Source organism: Herpailurus yagouaroundi, unplaced genomic scaffold (genome assembly GCF_014898765.1).
Source record: "Herpailurus yagouaroundi ecotype Mexico unplaced genomic scaffold, PumYag 28, whole genome shotgun sequence".
In the NCBI taxonomy this organism is placed as follows: Eukaryota; Metazoa; Chordata; class Mammalia; order Carnivora; family Felidae; genus Herpailurus; species Herpailurus yagouaroundi.
Window position 1 is genome coordinate 99,975,410 of NW_024412376.1, and position 19,791 is coordinate 99,995,200.

At 42.4% G+C, this 19,791-nt stretch overlaps 1 protein-coding gene and 1 non-coding gene across 4 annotated transcripts in view; both read left to right on the forward strand.

The window, feature by feature from the left end:
- The first annotated feature begins 256 nt into the window (after positions 1-256).
- LOC121033328 (placenta-specific gene 8 protein-like) overlaps positions 257-19,791 on the forward strand; it is a 27,249-nt gene continuing 7,714 nt past the window's right edge. Inside the window, exons 1-3 of one of the 3 annotated variants that reach the window (XM_040479536.1) lie at positions 257-582; positions 2,299-2,463; positions 2,743-2,826. In XM_040479536.1, the coding sequence (XP_040335470.1) occupies positions 424-582; positions 2,299-2,463; positions 2,743-2,802 (384 nt within the window). In that variant the 5' untranslated portion in view covers positions 257-423 and the 3' untranslated portion in view covers positions 2,803-2,826. The other 2 variants (XM_040479533.1, XM_040479539.1) reach the window with 2 other exon arrangements.
- LOC121040491 (small nucleolar RNA SNORA18) lies at positions 12,761-12,893 on the forward strand. Its single transcript, XR_005795332.1, has one exon. It is a non-coding gene; the product is annotated as a small nucleolar RNA SNORA18 (small nucleolar RNA).

Consider the following 19,791-nt stretch of genomic DNA (forward strand, 5'->3'; position numbering starts at 1 on the left):
CCCCACATCATATGGGCCAGTGGCTACTTAGTCCTTTTTGAAAATGGCAATGACCCTAAAGCAGTTTGCTCATGTCAGAAGTCACACACACCTGTCCTGACTATTTTTCTCAGGGAATTGGTCATCGACCACTAAATCTACCCATTCTCAGCCCCAAAGCTTGCTGAGCCTGTTTGCAAAGAGAGGAGCAGCAGAAGCTAGGTTGTGGCTGTTCCCCTTCCTTCCATCAATCATGAAAAGACAAACAAATGGCTTGGTGATTTTCTCAGCATGAATTCACACACATGTACACACACGCATGTGTACCAACGATCCAGTCTGCCAGTCCATCTTTAAAATACAGCATTCCATGGAGTCTTTCCTGAAGAGTCCTATAAAACTACGTCTACCTCCATTCCTGGGCTCTTCACATGGTCCATTAGAATGTTTTTTGCTTGTCCCTCTCTCAGTTCCTTAAAATCTGCTGAGTTCAGGCTGGGACTTTTGTCTGTACCGAGATGCTCCTCCCACCCCTCTCACTACCGGCTCCTGCTCTTCCTTTGGCTCTGCTTCAGGGAGGCCCTTCCTGCCCCTCCGTCCAAGGTAAGCCCCCCTTCTTCCTATCCCCCACCCTTATTGAGAATCTCAGCCCCTTGACAGTTTTCTTTAAGACCCTTAGAACAATGTGTGACTCTTTTGTCCATTTATATGTTTCCTTACGTTTTATTTGTGTTTGCGTGTGTTTTTCTTTTGTCTTTCTCCCTTATTAGAATAAAACCCAACAGGCATCTCAACAGCAGGGCACCTGACTGTTCCTGCTGGGTCCCCTAGTGTTTCACATAGGCCTGATGTGTATAATAAATTCTCAATAAGGATTTGTTGACTGAATGGTAAAAAGTATTAGAGACTAGAACATAGGTCCTGGGAAGTTGATTTCACCCCAATCACAGATGACCTGGTGAGCATCTTTTAATTGCTTGATTGGCATAAATGGGCAAAATCCCCCAGACCTGGATCCTTCTGCACTTGATAGATAGATTCCTTTTCCTGTTCATGAGCGGCTGGCTTAGACTATAACTCTAAAAACACTTTAATGTTATTCCACGAGATCCTGAATTACATGCCTTTGTCTGGTGTGGCCCCAACTGTAAAGTCATGCTGATGACAAAGCCCTACCTTCTCCAAAGGGCTCAGTGTCCAGCTGAGGGGCTAGGCAGGTGCAACGTCCAAGGCAGGTGGAGGAGAGGGTACTTAGGGGACTGGAGTGGAGTCGTGAGGAAGGGCAGGGATGACAAGGGAGGAGTGAAACACAGCTCTCTAATGCACACCTTTCCCGTGGCCACATCCTTCCCTCCCATTATCTCGTTTAATGCTCACCACAGTCAACACACTTAATACTTTTACCACCGTTTATAGTTAAGAATAGTGGCAAAACGTGGGCCTGGGCTCAAGTTTCACAGTCCCAGATTATCTGCTCCAGGGCTCTTGGCCAAGGCACTCTGTTTCTTTGTCTTTATTAGGAGGATAAAAACAACTAATATATAACTGACACATTCCTCAAAATGAAACAATTCTGTGCTTGGCACATAGCAGGTCCTCAATAAACCACCACCTTTTTTTTTTTTTTTTTTTTTTAAGAGCTCTGCCCAAGAGCCACATAGTCAGTGGCCTAGAACTTGCTGGCCTCTTGCTTTGTAAAATGCCAAGGATATTTTCTATATGGTCTGTGCAGTGTGTCTACCTTCCCCGGCTGTGAGCTCTTCCAGGACAGGCATGACATTGCCTATCTTTTTTATCAAGTGGCCTATGTGTGCAGTGACTATTGCTCGCACGGTAAGGTTCTGAAATAAGATAGCATTTTATACCGATAGTGTACCCAGCGGTACATATGAAATGTTAATAGTCTAGGCAAATGTCCCTCGGAGATAAGTGAGCATTCATGAACCCTTTCCCACTTATCTTGTGCCTCCAGGAACAACTCCCTCTGTACATACCTCTAACCTGGGGGAACAGAAAACAGTGTAAGTGATGTGAGTCATTCAAGCTTTATGTTCAAACACCATGACAGAAAGTACAACTCATTAGGGTCACACCAATAGGAATTAAGGACATTTTAACCTTGGCTAAGCTAACACATTTTTAGTCAGCAACCTGGAAGCAATTGAGGTTTTATATAGAGTATTGTGTATTTATGTGCCTCCCTAATGATTCCTTAAGTGAATCATTCCCTCTTCCCTTCCCTCGCCCAATTCCAAAGAGCTGCTGTTTCCTATTAGGACTTTTAGTTAAATCCCTCCTCTTGCTCTCCTCCCTGCTCAGGCCCTCTGCATCCGTCGAAGTTGTGAGATCGACGTCGGTCTCGCTTTTGAGAAACCAGGCTCCACGCTGGCACCAGACAGGTGGCATCAGCTTGCCACTGACCACATCCCTGTTCTGCCCCCTACCCTTCAAGAGATATTCTCATCCAGCTCCTTAGCTAGGAATGTAAGTCCCAACAACCCAGCCAGAAGGAAGGTTACATATCTCTTCAGCATTTCTGAGACCTCAGACCAGCTGCCCAACGCTTACTTTTAAATGCATTTCATGCCCCTTAAATGCCTTGGGGAGTCAATAAATTAGAGAAACCCTAAATAAATAAACAAGCCTTGGATCTTCATAAAACATGTTGTTGTCTAATCATAAATAAATCTCACCATGGTGTCAGGCAAATGTCACAGAAAATAATATAATGAAATTAAATGCAGTGTGTATTTTCTTAAATAGAAGAACATTGACCCCCAAGGCAGAGACAATTCCCACAAGATTGCAGTCGCCACCTCCTAATTTTCCCCACCCCTAACCCCTCCCTCGCTGACTCCAGCCCTAAGGCTGAAGCCAACAAAGCAGCCGTGTTCCTGAGGTTTCTCCAGTTTGACCCGGGCTGCTGTCCTCTGTAGTTAATCAGAGTGTGGTAAGTATTATTGCGATACAAAGTAATACATTTCAGTTGTGTAACCTTTTCTCTTTACCATCTTCTTTAAAAAGAAAAAAATTTATTTAAAAAATAAGAAACTATAAAGCTAGTAAATTCTTACCATGTAATTAACACAAGCCAGGGCAGAATTGAATGGTAGGTATTCATCATGTGTCTCACCGAATTTTTTTTAAAAAGCGTATGTCTGCAATATGCAATTGTCTTTTAAATTAAATTTGGCTGTAGTGACTCTTAAGAGCCTAGGTATATCATGACTGTTTCTTTAAAATGTGCTACTAGAAGATACATTTGTATGAGGAAAAAAATATTCTTTATCCTTAAAGAAGAAATCATCATATTACCATTAAGACTCGTGTGTTTAAACATAATATTTTAAATTGCTTCTAGAAAGTTTCTTGTCTTATGATTGGTTTCAGGATTTGCTGTTGGAATTAGTTTTGCTAGTAAGGAGGCACGATTCTGCTTTCCATCATTTTGAGGTTTATCATTACTGTCAGAATTAACTCTAAATGTCTCTGTTTTGTTAGGGGGGAAAAAACAATTTTTTTGAAATTGTTGGGATCTGGCCACTTGTGACCTTTCCTGATTTGTAGCATTGTTATTATCAGCAGTAACACCAAGGCAGCTCTCAGTATTTTCCCTGTCGAGGGAATGATTAGCTTTTCTCACTGGCATGATTTAGAGGAAAAGGAAAAAAGAAACTTTTTTCCCTTCCTCTTATATCCAGCCCCTAAGAAAAGCACATTTGTTATAAATGGTATTTCTGACATCTAGATGTCTAAAGACTTTAAAACTATGTGTATGAAACTTACAATTTCTATATTCATACATTTTTCATTCAGATGTTTTAAAAAAAAAAAAAAATACCCATTGAGTGTCTGCTCTGCTCCAGGCCCTGTGGTGGGATAAAAAGTTGAGTGGAGTTATGTCTCTGACTCCAGAAGAGGAGAAGGACCTGAGAACAGCTTACCTTAAAAACATCCAGGACCAGACAGACATCTTTAAATGTCTTAAATGCACTGAAATATATATGATGTGCTACCTGTCCACACCCTCTCATACGTAAATAAGGGTGAAGTCCAATATCATTATGATTATTTCCCTCAAGGATTACATTTATTTGAGCAGGGAGGCTAAATATTTTTCTAAAATTTTCTCTCATTTATTTTACTTTATTGGCCCAGCTTTATTGGTGCCCTAAGGATGTGCTTCATTTACCTCCTGGTAGGTAACCAACCTTGGGAGCACTTGATGTGTTAGCAAAATGTACAGGAAGCCCAGAGGACTGAGCAGGCATTCCATGGGTGGCCATCAATTTTACTGAGAAATCTGCACTTAACATTGCACTGATGCTCTCTTGGGTTTAACTTGGGGGTAGTGAAAATGGAGACAGATGTGGATGTAATGGATGACCCTTTTAGCACATAGACAATGTTTTGGAAGAGTACATCTGGAGGCTTTTGAAAAAAAAAAAAACCATTATAATCAAGTGTTTGTATAATCTGCTGCCTCTTCCCTGAACTAAATTTGTCATCATTTAAGTGTTCCATGGCCACAAGTAACTGTATTCTCATTGAAATTTTGAGACCTATGTATACCAATGAAAGCATTTGCAATGGTTTTGTTGTTTTCTTATAAAGTACTGGATGGGTCCTGCTCAAGTTTTAGATTACTGACACCATCCAAATTCAACAATCTGGAAGTTTTGATTATTGACTTTGTGGCTAAGGACCAGAACTATCTGAGCCTTATTTCCATCACCAGTATGAATAGTTAGCATTGGGGATAGGGGATAGGGGTGTAGAGGGAGGAATTCTTCCACCCACCCACCATAAAATAAAATTTAAAATCATTTAACAAAGTTGACTGTTTACCAAACACATTTTTTTAAAAAATAAAGTCTGTTCAAGATGTTCTGTACTGAAGTGGATGCAGCTGTTAGCTGGCTGTATTGACTTACCAGGTAAGGGACCTTAGGCCCACATAATTAAAAAGGACAGGTAATTCCAATTCAAATATGAGTCACAGCAAGATTTAAAATCGAGTGCATGCTTCATAAGTCTTCTAGTTCTTTTAGCCGAACTATTAAGTCTAAGACATCTACAAGGCTGCTATACTGTGGATATGACCAGATATCAGATATGCTATACCAGATATGGGGGAGCCAAGCCCTCTGCAAATCCAGGAGATGGCGATACCCTCTTCTCCTTTTGGGATTCCTCTTTGCTGAGCTCCTCGTGGAGACAGAGTTCCAGAAAGACTTGAAGAGAGAAACAGAATAAAGGCAAGGCAGGAGTCTGAGGAAACAGACCATTACCTAAGTGAGAAATCTGGTTTTGAGGGATTTCAGGGTCTTTGCATATGAATTAGGACTTTAAAGTTAACTCAAAAATTGATTCAGTCAGTTAATTGTATTTATTTTTTTTTCAAGTTTATTTATTTATTTTGAGAGAGAGAGAAAGCACCAGTCATGGAGGGGCAGAAAGAGAGGGAGAGAGAGGATCCCAAGCAGTCCTATCAGTACAGAGCTCCATGTGGGGCTTGAACTCATGAACCATGAGACCATGGCCTGAGCCGAAGTCAGATGCTTAACGGACTGAGCCACCCAGGCACCCCTCAATTAATAGTATTTCAACCTTTAATTATGCAGATTGAAATAAATTGCGCGATGAGCTGGAAAAACTCCAACTAAATTGTTTCTTAGAAAGAAAGACCCTCTCTGCTCTTTTACACCCATCCAAGAGTCATAGTAAGGGTCTTAGCTAATCAGAGAATAACAATCCTGAGCTGGAGCACAATGATTGGATACCACTTCTACAAGAGGTGAACACCTGCTCCCCAAGTGTTAATGAACAGCAAGGGGAGTAACCTTCTCCATACTGTAGGAGAAATGGATTTATCGCTTAATTTAAAAGAATCTTCATTAAAACATGGTCCTGTACATGAATTGGTTTTTGCTGGGCTCAATACAAGGCCATTACATCACAAATCTCGGTAAGGTTAACTTTGTATGGTAGATTTACCAGAGATTTTTTTTCTTTTGATCGTTTTGTGATTGTTAGAGTATCTTCACTGAGCATATTATTTTGGCTACATTTTTATAATTATAGGTATCTGCAGTAAAAATGTAAGTGGTAGGAGAAATTTGAAATTGGGGGGAAATATGTGTTTTATTTTTGTGCAAAAGACTTAAGTGCCACTACTTCAATACTCAAATCATCATTTCGGATGGACTTTCTTTAACACAGCGATTTGGAACCCTCCCCACATCTTGGAGCCACCTGGGACACATTAAAAATATCCGTTCCAAGGCCACTAACCCCTTTGCCCAGGCAGTGGGTCCGCAGAATCAGAGTGGAGCCAAGTGGTTGGTATTTTTAAAAGGTCAACTCATTACATTATCTAAGATTCCATGTTGCAATTCTTTTATCTCCATAGTACTGACCAGGAAATTGGTTCCCTAAAATTGTACTCCAAGAGTGTTTTACTGCCTTCTTTTATTGTCACAGTGGGTGGGTTTCATTAACACCTGACATAAGCATTTTCCCGGTTCTATGGTACACAACTTTGGGACTTTGATCACTCCTATGGTCACATGCAATTCATCAGCACATGCAAAAGATGTACCTCTTAGTGTGGAGGTTCCTCAGGAAATTAAAAATAGACCTACCCTATGACCCAGCAGTAGCACTGCTAGGAATTTACCCAAGGGATACAGCAGTACTGATGCATAGGGGCACTTGTACCCCAATGTTTATAGCAGCACTCTCAACAATGGCCAAATTGTGGAAAGAGCCTAAATGTCCATCAACTGATGAATGGATAAAGAAATTGTGGTTTATATACACAATGGAGTACTACGTGGCAATGAGAAAGAGTGAAGTATGGCCCTTTGTAGCAACGTGGATGGAACCGGAGAGTGTGATGCTGAGTAAAATAAGCCATACAGAGAAAGACAGATACCATATGGTTTCACTCTTATGTGGATCCTGAGAAACTTAACAGAAACCCATGGGGGAGGGGAAGGAAAAAAAAAAAAAGAGGTTAGAGTGGGAGAGAGCCAAAGCATAAGAGACTCTTAAAAACTGAGAACTGAGGGTTGATGGGGGGTGGGAAGGAGGGGAAGGTGGTGATGGGTATTGAGGAGGGCACCTTTTGGGATGAGCACTGGGTGTTGTATGGAAACCAATTTGACAATAAATTTCATATATTGAAAAAAAAAAAAAGATGTACCTCTTAACAAAACACTATATGCTTCTTTTAAATGGATCCTTCAAATGTCAGTTGTATGTAGCCTTTGTTGGCCATTTTTCACTTCTCAGCTTCCCCCCCAGGGAAGACCTAGAACTGGTGTCTGAGGAAAACACAGGCTTCTCATAAATATGCTTTTAACTTATCTGCACTTTGAGCTAGGATGGCTGTTAACTCAGTCTGTGCTACACTAGGGTGGCCTTCTATTCAGGTGTGTGTCTTGACTGCCTCATTTAATTTTGATGACAATACATTTGCCTTAAATGCCTTCCCTTCTGCATCCCTGTTCCTATGCCTGATAAGCAACTTTCATGGGGAATCCGAACTCTGGTTCTCACCAAACACTTTTAATTCAGCCCCATTGCTGCCCAATTCTTACCATATCGTAGCTGGTTAAAATACTCATGGAGGGTTGTCTGAGAATATACATCCAGTGTTTCTCTGAACAATCTACAAAATTTGATTTTTAATGCTGAATCATCCAGATGATCAGGGGGATGAGTAGTTTGCTGGGACCATTTTAGTTTCTCATAGATTGCTTTCAGTGATTCTACTCCAGCATTGTGCTTTAACCCTATACTAGGAAATAAGTTCATGAAAGTCACTGTTCTATTTATTGTAGAGATTCTGTTAAAGGCTTTGACCACCACATGTCATATATCATCTCCTTTTCGAGGACCTTGATGAGAAATTTCTCTAGGTCTCAATCTGTTCTTATTTTATAGACATGGTCAGTTCCCTAAATGTTTGTGTTCCCTCTTTGCTTTGCCTGATAGGAAGCTCAGAATTTTATTTGTAGCCCATGTCCAGCAATATACAGAAATTTTAAAGCATGTGCAAAATTTGCTTCAGACTTTACTTTCCCTGTGTCCAATTTCTTCATTTTCCATGTTACATCTTGTTATATTTGTAAGTTTGTAAGATGCTCAAATATGCCTAAGAACAGGATAAGAGTATTAATCAAGAGTTTCTCAGCCTTGACACTATTGGGCCAAATAATTTATTGTTGGCAGGAAAGGGGGATTAAATGGAGGATTAGGAAGAAAGAATGGGGAGTGGTACCCTTGGCCTCTCTCCACTAGACGTCAATAGCAGTTCCTGGTACTGGGGAGGTACCTTGCCCATGACAGATTTATCTCCTACTTTTAGGGAAGAAGGGCGAGAAAAAGAGGTCAAATGACCTTCCAGCCTCTGCCATTTTCTCCAACTCCTTCGGCTTAATACAGTCAACATGCCAACTTGCCATATTTTAGGGTGGTGTATCCTGAACCCCAACACTTAGTATTTTCTAGGCTATGTGCAAGTCACTGTCTTTGGGGGATGCAGATAACCGGAATCCACCTTCACCCTCAGAAAACCTGCAAATGAAAAAACAAAACAAAACAAAATAAAAAATGTAAGTGTTCAGTTTGCACATATCTGAGTCTCATATCTGAAGCTGATGTAGCTTCTGAGAGCTTCCCCGATGACCCTGGGGAGAAGGAAGTCGAGACACTGTTATTGGCTTTTAGAGGCAGCCAAGTATCAATAGTGTGGCTCATGCCCAGTGTGCTGACCCCTATGTCCAGTGGGCTCTGTGCCACATCATGAGAGAGTTGAGCAAGGGTGAGTAGGAAGACAGGCAAATCCAACTTGGAGGATTAGGAACGGCTTCATGGAGGAGGTGGCATTTGACATGAGAGCTTAACGGGTAAGTAGGGAAACAAGGGGCAGGGTCTCACAGCAGGAACAGGGCGGAGGGAATTCCTGAAGAGTGGTGTGCAAAGTGGCCTGAGAAGGGAAGGAAGTGGTAATCAAAGGACTGGAAAAATAGGGTGGATCATTTCCTGAAGGTGACCAGTTTGGGAATGAAAAGGCATTCTTCCCCTAGAACCACTTACGCCTGAGAGCACATTAACAAATTTTAAGATAAAAGTAGAGAAGAAGCTGAATGAATTAGGTCACCGAAGGAGTGTGGGAGAATGACAACAGAGACCTGGGAGGTTCCAATATGTCACTGTTCTTTATCCCTGACTTTTGCCCCAGTTCAAGGTTTTAGTAAGAACCTTTACTTCCTTGATGAAAGGAGGATAACGGACTCTCCTGGTGTCAGGAAAATTCCCAAGCACAATCAAATAAATAAATATTCCTGAGAGGCTCCTCATTTATGGATTACCAAGCAAGCATGAGGGGCACCTGGGTGGCTCAGGTCATGATCTCACGGTTCATGAGTTCAAGCCTCATGTTGGGCTCTGTGCTGACAGCTCAGAGCCTACAGCCTGCTTCAGATTCTGTGTCTCCCTCTGTCTCTGCCCCTGCCCGACTCGTGCTCACTCACGTGCTCTCTCTCTCTCTCTCTCTCAAAAATAAGTAAACATTAAAAAGAACATTTTTAAAGGATTACCAAGCATAAGCACCATTTTTAACAAAAGGGAAAATGTTTTGGAGTGGCTTTTTGGTTATAAAAATTATTTAGTTTAGGGGCACCTGGGTGGCTCAGTTAGGTGTCTGACTCTTGTTTTTGGCTCAGGTCATGAGTTCACGGTCAAAGGGGTGGAACCCCACGTTGGGATCTGCACTGATAGTTCAGAGCCTGCTTGGGATTCTTTCTCTCCGTCTCTCTCTGCCCCTCCCCTGCTCACGCTCTCGCTCTCAAAATAAATAAATGTTAAAAATAGACATTATTTAGCTAAAATTAGGAAATGCCATACCTTCAATTATACACAATCATATTTAATTTTACATATAACAGAGTTTTCGTTGTTCGGGCTAACATTTCAGAAATGATGCGATTGGCGGTACATCATCCAAGGATCGTACTGTGATACAGACAATGCAGGGTTCTGTAGGCGATCCAGATAACTGACTCCAGATGCAGACTCAGACCCAGGACTAACAGCAGGCCTGTTGTGGTGTTTCTGGGTGCTGGAGAAGCTCAGGGAGGAAGATTCCCTGGAGGAGCAGGATCTGAATGTGTCTGGGGAGGGAGGGAAACCGAGAAGTCAGATACTGGTAAACCTTCTTTCCCCACTCCGAGTCTATAATATGCAGAAGGGATATATCCTCACCTATGGCCTACCATGGAGGCTTCACTAAGTTGTGCAGAATGCCCTCCCCACGTCACCCCACCACCCCAGACAGTGACCAAAGGCTTTTTGTTTCCAGATATTATTTAGTTTAAATTCAGAAATGTCATACTTCCAATGATGCATAATCATTTTTAAATTTCCTTATAACTGAGAGTTTCCATAGTTTGGCTAAAATTTCAGAAATGATTTTGTAGGAGATGAAAAATAATTTACCCTCTATGCTTCCAAGTTCTCAACTGGGGCCCCCGAAACAAAATACGGATTAAGAAGAGCAAAAACAGAAGTTTAGTATGCATATATCTCATGTACACGGGAAATATGCAGGAAAATGAATAACTCTCAGAGGTGGCTTAGAATTTGGGCTTACACACCAGCTTTCAGCTAAAGGCACTGGAGAGAAAGTGTAGGGAAAGCCAATTTTGGGGAGGGGAGCAGGTAAACAAGGTTAAGGTTTGTAATGAAGATTTGAGTCCATACTTTTTCCACTGATAAGAGTTCCTTGTGGTACAGAATCATCCCTCTCTTCCTGATATGAGAAGGGGACACTTACAAATGGAGATTTTCCCTTATAAATGTAAATTTCCCTTATTGGGTAACTTCCCTGTTTTCAGAGCTTCTCCTATGTGTGCTGTCTCTCAAAATAATCAACTAAAAATAACTCTTAGGCCAGAGAGGCATATTTTGGAATGGCATTTTCTGGTCTACACACAACAGGTGCAAAGTCAGAGTCCCCATGTGATGAAGAGACTGCATAATTCTGCTTGAGATGCAGGGGAGTGGGACAACTGGTTCCAGATGCAGATGAGACCCAGCACTAAAAAACAGGCCTGCTGGGGGCTGTTTGGGTGCTGGAGAAGCTCCAAGTGACTCAAAGCAGGGGCTTTCCCAATTGAGGTTATTTACTTTGCTTTTCCAGAAATGGGTTGCGTACAACCCATGGAATGATCTGGTAGAAAGCTGAGAGCTGGAAGGAGGTAGGGGAGAAAGGCAGGATGGAAACAGAGGGAATGAGGGGACTAGGGAAACTCAAGTCAAGTGACATTCAGCAGTTTGGCGGATCCCAAGAGCATAGCTGAGACTGGTGGAGAGAAATGGAGCCCATGCAGGCCCTGGGCCAATCAATTGGACTCCTTCCTAACGATAGGACTTGGTCGAATGGAAGAGCATGGACTTCAGCTTTAGCTCACCCACCTGGGAACCTGGCTGCACTGCTCCAAGTATTTGCTTTCAAATTAGGAGAAAAGATTATTATGAAACTAGAATCCCCTCACATACCTAAGATTGCTTAACATGAAATCTGGCAGTAGAAACTGCTCAAGAAATTTCCATTTCCTTCCCTTATCCATGAATAAACAACTGCATTCCCAGAGGAAATGCTCTTGTAAGAATTTAGATAGCAGTAATAAATCATGACCACTGTTAGTGTCCTTTGGCCTCTCCCACTCTGTGGGGGGTGGGAGACAGCTTCCTGCACAACCTTAGGGAAGCCTCTTTGTTCTGGCCTCCCTTACACCAATCCCAATCCTGTAAACTGGGAGGCAGGAACTGCCCCCCACCGTGGAATTATCTAATTCCAAAATCATTCTCGCAACTGTCCAAATAAATACAAAATGCCCGGTTAAATGTGAATTTCAACTAATGGATGAAAACCTTTTTAGTGTAAGTATGTCTCAAATATTGAGTCTTACTTATTCAAATTTAACAGAATCTCCTTTATTAATTTTCCTAAATGCGGTAACCCTGTTCAATCGTTTAACCGTAATTTCTGCTTTTCTGAGTCTTAGGCCTAGGCTTCTGCTTCCCAGCTTCTGTAGCAGCCTATGGGTAAAATGAAAGATGGTGGTACCAACAGGTATTCCAAGGACATGGGGCAAACAGAACTCTCATCCTTTACTGATGGGAGTGTAAATTCCACTACTTCACCATACTGTTTGATACTTTCTACCAACCCTAGGGCCCAGCAATTCTACTCCTAGATGTAGACACAACTGAAATACATACCTGGTCCACCTAAAGATGGGTACAAGAATGTTCATAGCACTGCTATCCCATTTCTAATAGTCCAAACTAGAAACAATACAATGGTAGCGTGGATAAATAAGTTGTGCATATCTATAGGATAATTTATTATATGACAATGAGAATAAGTGAATTATTGCTATACACGACATGGTTGAATCTCACAATCTTAAATTTGAGCAAAAGAAGCCAGACACAGGAGAATAAATAGTGCATATAATTAAATATATGTAAGGCTCAAAAGCAGGCAAAACGAGGCTCTGGTGTTTAAAGACAAAGTAGAAGCTGGGCAGAGGGGTATGAGTTCCTAAGAGAGTTCCGGAGGGCTTCTGTCGTGCTGGTAACGTCCTTCTTCTTGAACCAGGCTGTGGTTACAAGGACTGTTCACTGTTAAATTCATCAATCATGCTTATGAGCTCTGTACTTGACTACATGTATATTGCACTTCAATTAGATGTTTACTGAAAGAGTTGAGGTCTGTCCTGATGGGGCTTTTTTCTCTGCAGACCTACATTGTTGGAAACACCTCGTGGAGTACATGTGTGGTTTCCTTATTCACAGAACTATGTGTTAGATCTGTGGGAAAGAACTACAAGACATCTCTCTGCTAAAATTATGTGAAAGACCTAATAGTCAACTTGTTTAAATCTTTGGTATTGGTGTATCCCAGCAATCTGTACAATTCTGGGGTGTGATAGTGTAGGGGTGAATATGATTCAAACTCATTCATGTTTAGAGAGTGTCTGAAATTGAGAACCAGGCCGATCCCTCTACTCTGACCCTAAACGTGTCCCTAAAGTAAAGAAACTGGATCCCAAAGAGTACAGGTGGAGAATTTGTGAAGCATGTCCATATTCAAGTAAAGGTCAAAGAAGCCCAACCGAAAGAACTCTGGACTGACAGTGACAACTGTGGATTGAACAAAAGTTCTTTTTTTTGTTTCTTAATGTTTGTTTATTTATTTTGAGAGAGAGAGAGCAGGGGAGGGGCCGAGAGGGAGAGAGAGAGAGAGAGAGAGAGAGAGAGAATCCCAAGCAGGCTCTGAGCTGTCAGTACAGAGCTTAATGCAAGGCTCAAACCTATGAACTATGAGATCATGACCCATGCCGAAATCAAGAGTCAGATGCCCAAACAAATGAGCCACCCAGGTGCCCTGACCAAAAGTTATTTTTAAAAGACAATTTTGGGGGCGCTTGGGTGGCTCAGTCGGTTAAGTGGCCGACTTCGGCTCAGGTCACGATCTCACACTCCGTGAGTTCGAGCCCCGCGTCGGGCCCTGTGCTGACTGCTCAGAGCCTGGAGCCTGTTTCAGATTCCGTGTCTCCCTCTCTCTGCCCCTCCCCCGTTCATGCTCTGTCTCTCTCTGTCTCAAAAATAAATAAACGTTAAAAAAAAAATTTAAAAGACAATTTTGGGGGCACCTGGGTGGCTCAGTCGGTTAAGTGTCCGACTCTTGGTTTTAGCTTAGGTCATGATCTCACTCATGGTTTCGTGAGTTCAAGCTCTGCATCAGGCTCTGCGCTGGTAGTGTGGATCCTGCTTGGGATTCTCTCTCTGCCCCTTCCCCACTCGCACTGTCTCTGTCTCTCTCAAAATAAACAAATAAACCTAAAAAATAATAAAAAAATAAATGAAAGGGCTATTTTGAAGATTATGATTCTGACTTTGGAGCACCTTTAGTGATGGGCAGTAGAAGTTACCTTTTCTTCCTGAGCAGGTCTTGTTTGCTTTGGCTGGCAAGATTATAATCCCAGACTGGTAGAGTCTGTGGAAATAATAATAAAAGCTTTAGAGTCCAAGAACTGAATTTAAATCCCAGCCCTGCCACTCTGTTACTGCAGACACGTGACTTTCTGTTTCTTTCCCTTTCATCTGTGGCCTCATAGAAGAAATGCCCTTGTCTTACAATATATAGGAGAGTGTAAAGAAGGTGTGGGGATTCTACTTGTTTCCCTCCAGGACCAGTACTCTCTTTAATGGAACTACTACTCAGGAAGAATTTATCCCATGCCAGCCACCACTCTAAGAGCTTTTCAGATATTATTTAATGCACCTGACAGCTTTGTTACTATGTAGTGTGCATATCCCCATTTCACAGATTCAGGACAATGAGGCACATGGAAGGGAAGTAACTCCCCCAAGGTCATTAGCTAGTGACTGTGGAGCTGGAGTCTGGCCAGTGTCCATGATGGAAACCACTGGATCCTGCTGTCTGGTCCACCTTCCCATCTCTGGGTTTCCATAATATTTCTTGTGAGGTGTCCCCATGTCTTTTCCCTGAAAAACTGGGAAGAGGGTGCAGGGCAACACTCCATCTTCGAGACAAACCTCATTTCCTCATCTATAAATTAAAGAGGTTGGACTAGTGATCCTGACTTTCCTTGGCTCTGGCATGTAACCTCTCTGCCTCCATTTTCATGTCTGCAGTAGAAAGCGTCTTACCAGCCTTTATTCCCTGAGTGCTTCAGTGTGCTGGGAATATTAAACAGAGATCAGGGTTAACTAGAGATCAAACATGAACACACTTTGGAAAGTAGAATGCTCCTTGCGAACATCAGCCATTGTTATATTGGCAACATATCACATTCAGGTTTTTTTCCATCTGCTTTCTTGCCACTGAAACTCTCTTTAGATTCTCCCTCATGTATATGGTAGTTTGCAGTTTTCAAGCTTGATCTTACTTGAGCCTGCCAAATACCAGCAATGACTAAAATCCAAGCCTTTAGGGGTGGCTGGGTGGCTCAGTCAGTTGAGTGTCCAAGTCTTGATTTCGGCTCAGATCTTGATCTCGAGGTTCATGGGTTTCAGCCCCATGTCGGGCTCTGCACTGACAGTGTGGAGCCTGTTTGGGATTCTCTCTCTCTCTCCCTCTCTCTCTGCCCATCCCCCAGCTCTCTCTCTCTCTCTCTCTCTCTCTCTCTCTCTCTCTCCAAATAAATAAATAAACTTAAAAAAAATAAAATAAAATCCAAGCCTTGAGATTCCTACCCCATTGTTTACTTTATCACCACACTGTCATTAGCCTTCTGGAGCTGTGACCCCATGCACTATCCTTGCTACTTAGCAACGTTTAGTCTAAAATAGACACAGGGGAGCATATGTCAGGTCACTGGCATACAGGAAGCACAGTGCTTAATAGACATAGTCTATTGACATAGTCTTAGAGATGACTGCAATACAACAAACCATGAGAAAAGTGGTATTATACCCATTTTAAAGATGTTAGGGCACCTGGGTCGCTCAGTCTGTTAAGCATCTGACTCCGGCTCAGAGGTCACGATCTCACGGTTCGTAGGTTCAAACCCCGTGCTGGGCTCTGTGCTGACAGCTCAGAGCCTGGAGCCTGCTTCGGATTTTGTGTCTCCCTCTCTCTCTGCCCCTCCCCCCGCTCACAAGCTCACACGCTCTCTCTTTCTCTCTCTCAAAAATAAACATTAAAATTTTTTCAAAAAAAAAAAAGAATATAGACTTATTGGTATACTTCTTTAATGATACACATGCAGCAGCCACAGCTATGCATACATTTTGTCTGTAATGATTTTTCCAGTATATATTTTGAAGGTAATGGATAATTCATCCTTGAGGCCAGAAGTATATCTATAGCATTCCATACTGAACAGCCCACTACCTGCACAATTTATTCACATTCTGCAACTATTTCTTGGATAATAGATTGAGCTCACACTGTGTCCGCTCTAATTAGATGGTGGTAGGAAAGGTATCATAATCCTCCTACATAATCAGAGAGGAGAAAGACCTTTGGACCCCAATGAAATATCTATCTAGCCCTGCAGTTTCAACATAGCTCCTAATGTGATTTGACAGTAAATATAGAGCCTTCTCAACCTGGTGGTTTTCCCTTTGTGTCATAAAGCAGGTTCTCGATAATAAATATTAGAGGCACCTTTCCAAGGCAGTCCAAAGTGCCTTGGCTTTTATTATTCCATAAAACCTCCACCCCACCTTTTGTTTAATTTTTTTTTTTTTTTGATGTTCACGTTTGAGAGAGAGAGAGAGACACAGAGTGAGCAGGGGAGGATCAGAGAGAGAGGGAGGCACAGAATCCAAAGCAGGTTCCAGGCTCTGAGCTGTCAGCACAGAGCCCGACACGGGGCTTGAACACACAGACTGAGAGATCATGACCTGAGCCGAGGTTGGACGCTTAACCGACTGATCACCGAGTCAAAACCTCCACCCCTTTTATAAGGACTCACCTGTTGGGGGAATCAACTGATCACAGCCATGGATTTCAGCATATACAAAATCAATCAGGAAAAAGAGCAGGGCAGAGGAAGAGCTGAGAAGACTGGCAAAGGCTGAGAGAGACCTGTAAATCAGATTCTCCATTGCTGTCTGCTTCACAATTGCCTCTTAAAATGTTACTCACCTAGGGTCCCCCCCAGCTAGTGAATCAGAATCAAGTATAAGTGTTTTGCAGCCAAGCACTAAGGATGAACCTAGTGCACAGCCAGGACTGAGATGCACGGTGGGAGCATCTTTATTTTTTTTAATGTTTATTTTTGAGAGAGAGAGAGAGAGAGAGAGCACAAGCAGGGGAGGGGCAGAGAGAGAGAGGGAGAGGGAGACACAGAATCTGAAGCAGGCTCCAGGCTCTGAGCTGTCAGCACAGAGCCTGATGTGGGGCTCGAACTCACAAGCTGTGAGATCGTGACCCCAGCCGAAGTTGGAGGCTTAACCAACTGAGCTACCCAGGTGCCCTGCAAGTGGGAGCATCTTTGACTGGGGCCTTCCCTGACAACATGGAGGAACAGGTGGACAGATAACGGGGCCTTGCACCTGGTTAAGGGAAACGTTGCAGGTGAACAGGGGCCAAGGCTACAGAGCACTGCATATGGTTAGATATGAAGTAGTAAAGAAGAAAGCTTTAACATTGGTCGTTGTGAAACCAAACACATTCTCTCCCTTGGGAGTTCTGACTGGTTAAAGCTCAGGAGACTTCACTTGATCACTTGATGAAATCTGAAAAGTATAGGTACCACTTTGTTCAAGGGACACTATTCCTTAGTGGTTTTTCAATTATTGCATTTTTCTGTGGAAGCTTGAAGCACCACCCCCCTCACCCTTTTTTTTCAGATTCTGGACTGACGATTTCACACACAAAAAATTAATCATTTTTGGGGGTGCCTGGGTAGCTCAGTTGAGATAGCGGCCGACTTTGGCTCAGGTCATGATCTCACAGTTCATGGGTTTGAGCCCCACGTCAGGCTGTGTGCTGACAGCTCAGAGCCTGGAGCCTGCTTCAGATACTGTGTCTCCCTCTCTCTCTCTCTCTCTCTCAAGAATAAACATTTAAAAAAATTAATCGTTTTTTTTGTAAGTAACCTAAGACATCTGTTAGCTATCAGGACACCACTAGTAATTACGCAATGAGGGCTGACATTAGCTAGAAGCATCTGTGTGATGGCAATATTTTGGAGAAGTAAACAACTCTATCGCACAAAGTTCTCTTAAGGAGAAACTGAGATAATGTCTGTGCAATAGCTTTGGATTCTTTTTATGGTTTTTTTTATTTATTTTTGAGAGAGAGAGACAGAGACAGAGACAGAGTATGGGGTGTGGGGCGCACAGAGAGAGGGAGACACAGAATCCGAAGCAGGCTCCAGGTTCTGAGCTATCAGCATAGAGCCCGACACGGCACTTAAACCCACAAACTGTGAGATCATGACCTGAGCCGAAGTCGGACGCTTAACCGACTGAGCCACCCAGTCGCCCCTCTGTGCAATAGCTTTGTAAAAGTTATTAGAATTACAATTAAATAAAACACCTCATACGCAAAATAGATATTATTCAGGATGGTTGTCTTGAAAAAAGAAGAAAAAAACCCTCTTGCCAATAAAAAGAGAAAAATATCAGAGAAAGGGGCTACAACCCCCCCCCCCAGAAAACCTGTGAAAGGAGCCCTCACCCCATCTCCTTGATGTTTCTAATTGCCTAGTATCGACAATATCTGGAAATGTCTTATTAAGTCAGTTGAGTGTGGCCACCCCTAATTAGGAGAAATGTGATGAAAGGTCTTCTCAACTGGAATCTGCGTGATATCCAACCAATACAGGCAGGCGTTTAATACTTTTTTGGGTTTGTTTTCACAGGCAGTGCCCTTCGGAACTTAGCCTTAAAAATGAATCCCGTTGTTTCACAGCCAGGATATGGGACCGGGGGTGTGATGCATAGTGACTGGCAATCTGGCGTATTTGACTGCTGTGATGACCTGGGGATTTGTAAGTACACGTGTTATTGTTCCTCCTCGGTTCCCATAATGCAGGTTCCTGACTTAATAAAACTCATCTACTCATCCTGTCATTGAGCTTCTGCTTTATGGTCCAACTCAGAAGTCACAAGCTGCAAGCCCGTGGGTGGATTTAGCCGCCAGATATGTTTTGTTTGTCCTGTACACAATGACCTCTCTTCGTGCATTACTTTAAAAATACTAGGAAACATAAAATCAGATTTCACATAAAAACCTGGCCTCCCAATGTAGATTTCCAGCTTCCCTTGGAAATTGGAAAATATGGACAGATGAGCCTTCAGCACACATGGTGGGGGTCTGCTGCTGCTTAGCATGAGCTAATCCCACTGAAAGAGATTCTCATTCTAGTTTGCCATATGTATTTATGTCCACCATTGTCTATTCTGTGTTTTTTGTCTCAATCTATTTCGCTCATTTTAGCTGTGCGACCTTGAGTTTGTGATCCTTGCTTAGATCGATCACCTTTTGCAATTTTCCACCTCTTAGTATCACCATGTTCTTGACATATCGGTCTGGTTTGTCTTCTATTTACTTCTCCCTTTACCTACAATGCCGTCCCGTGTTTCCCAGCTTTCAGTGATGTTCTTGCGACTCTTGTCATTGTTCCATTTCAGGAAGCCTTGCGGGTTTTTAGCTTTACTGAAATCTAATTGTTTTCTACAACAAAACACACTCTTTATATGAGAAACCTTTTCTTATTTCAGAGTCTCATGCCATATGGGTTGCAGACATCCTCTGTGGGGCTCATCTTTCCATTGTGTGTGAGAAATAGCCTCCTTTTTTTGTATGTGATGGAAGTTCCACCAGGTTCTTTGGAGATAGCCTTTTGCTTAAAAACAATCAATCAAGAAACCACAGACTCTCTTATCATACCAGAACTCCACCCCAGAACTTTTCAAAACAGATTTTTACTCAAAGCATATTTGAGAACAGTTTCCTGTTTGTTTCTATTTTCTTTTTTTTTTCTTTTTTCTTTTTTTAAACATTTATATAGGGCGCCTGGGTGGCGCAGTCAGTTAAGCGTCCGACTTCAACCAGGTCTCGATCTCACGGTCCGTGAGTTCGAGTCCCGCGTCGGGCTCTGGGCTGACGGCTCAGAGCCTGGAGCCTGTTTCCGATTCTGTGTCTCCCTCTCTCTCTGCCCCTCGCCCGTTCATGCTCTGTCTCTCTCTGTCCCAAAAATAAATAAACGTTGAAAAAAAAATTTAAACATTTATTTATTTTTGAGACAG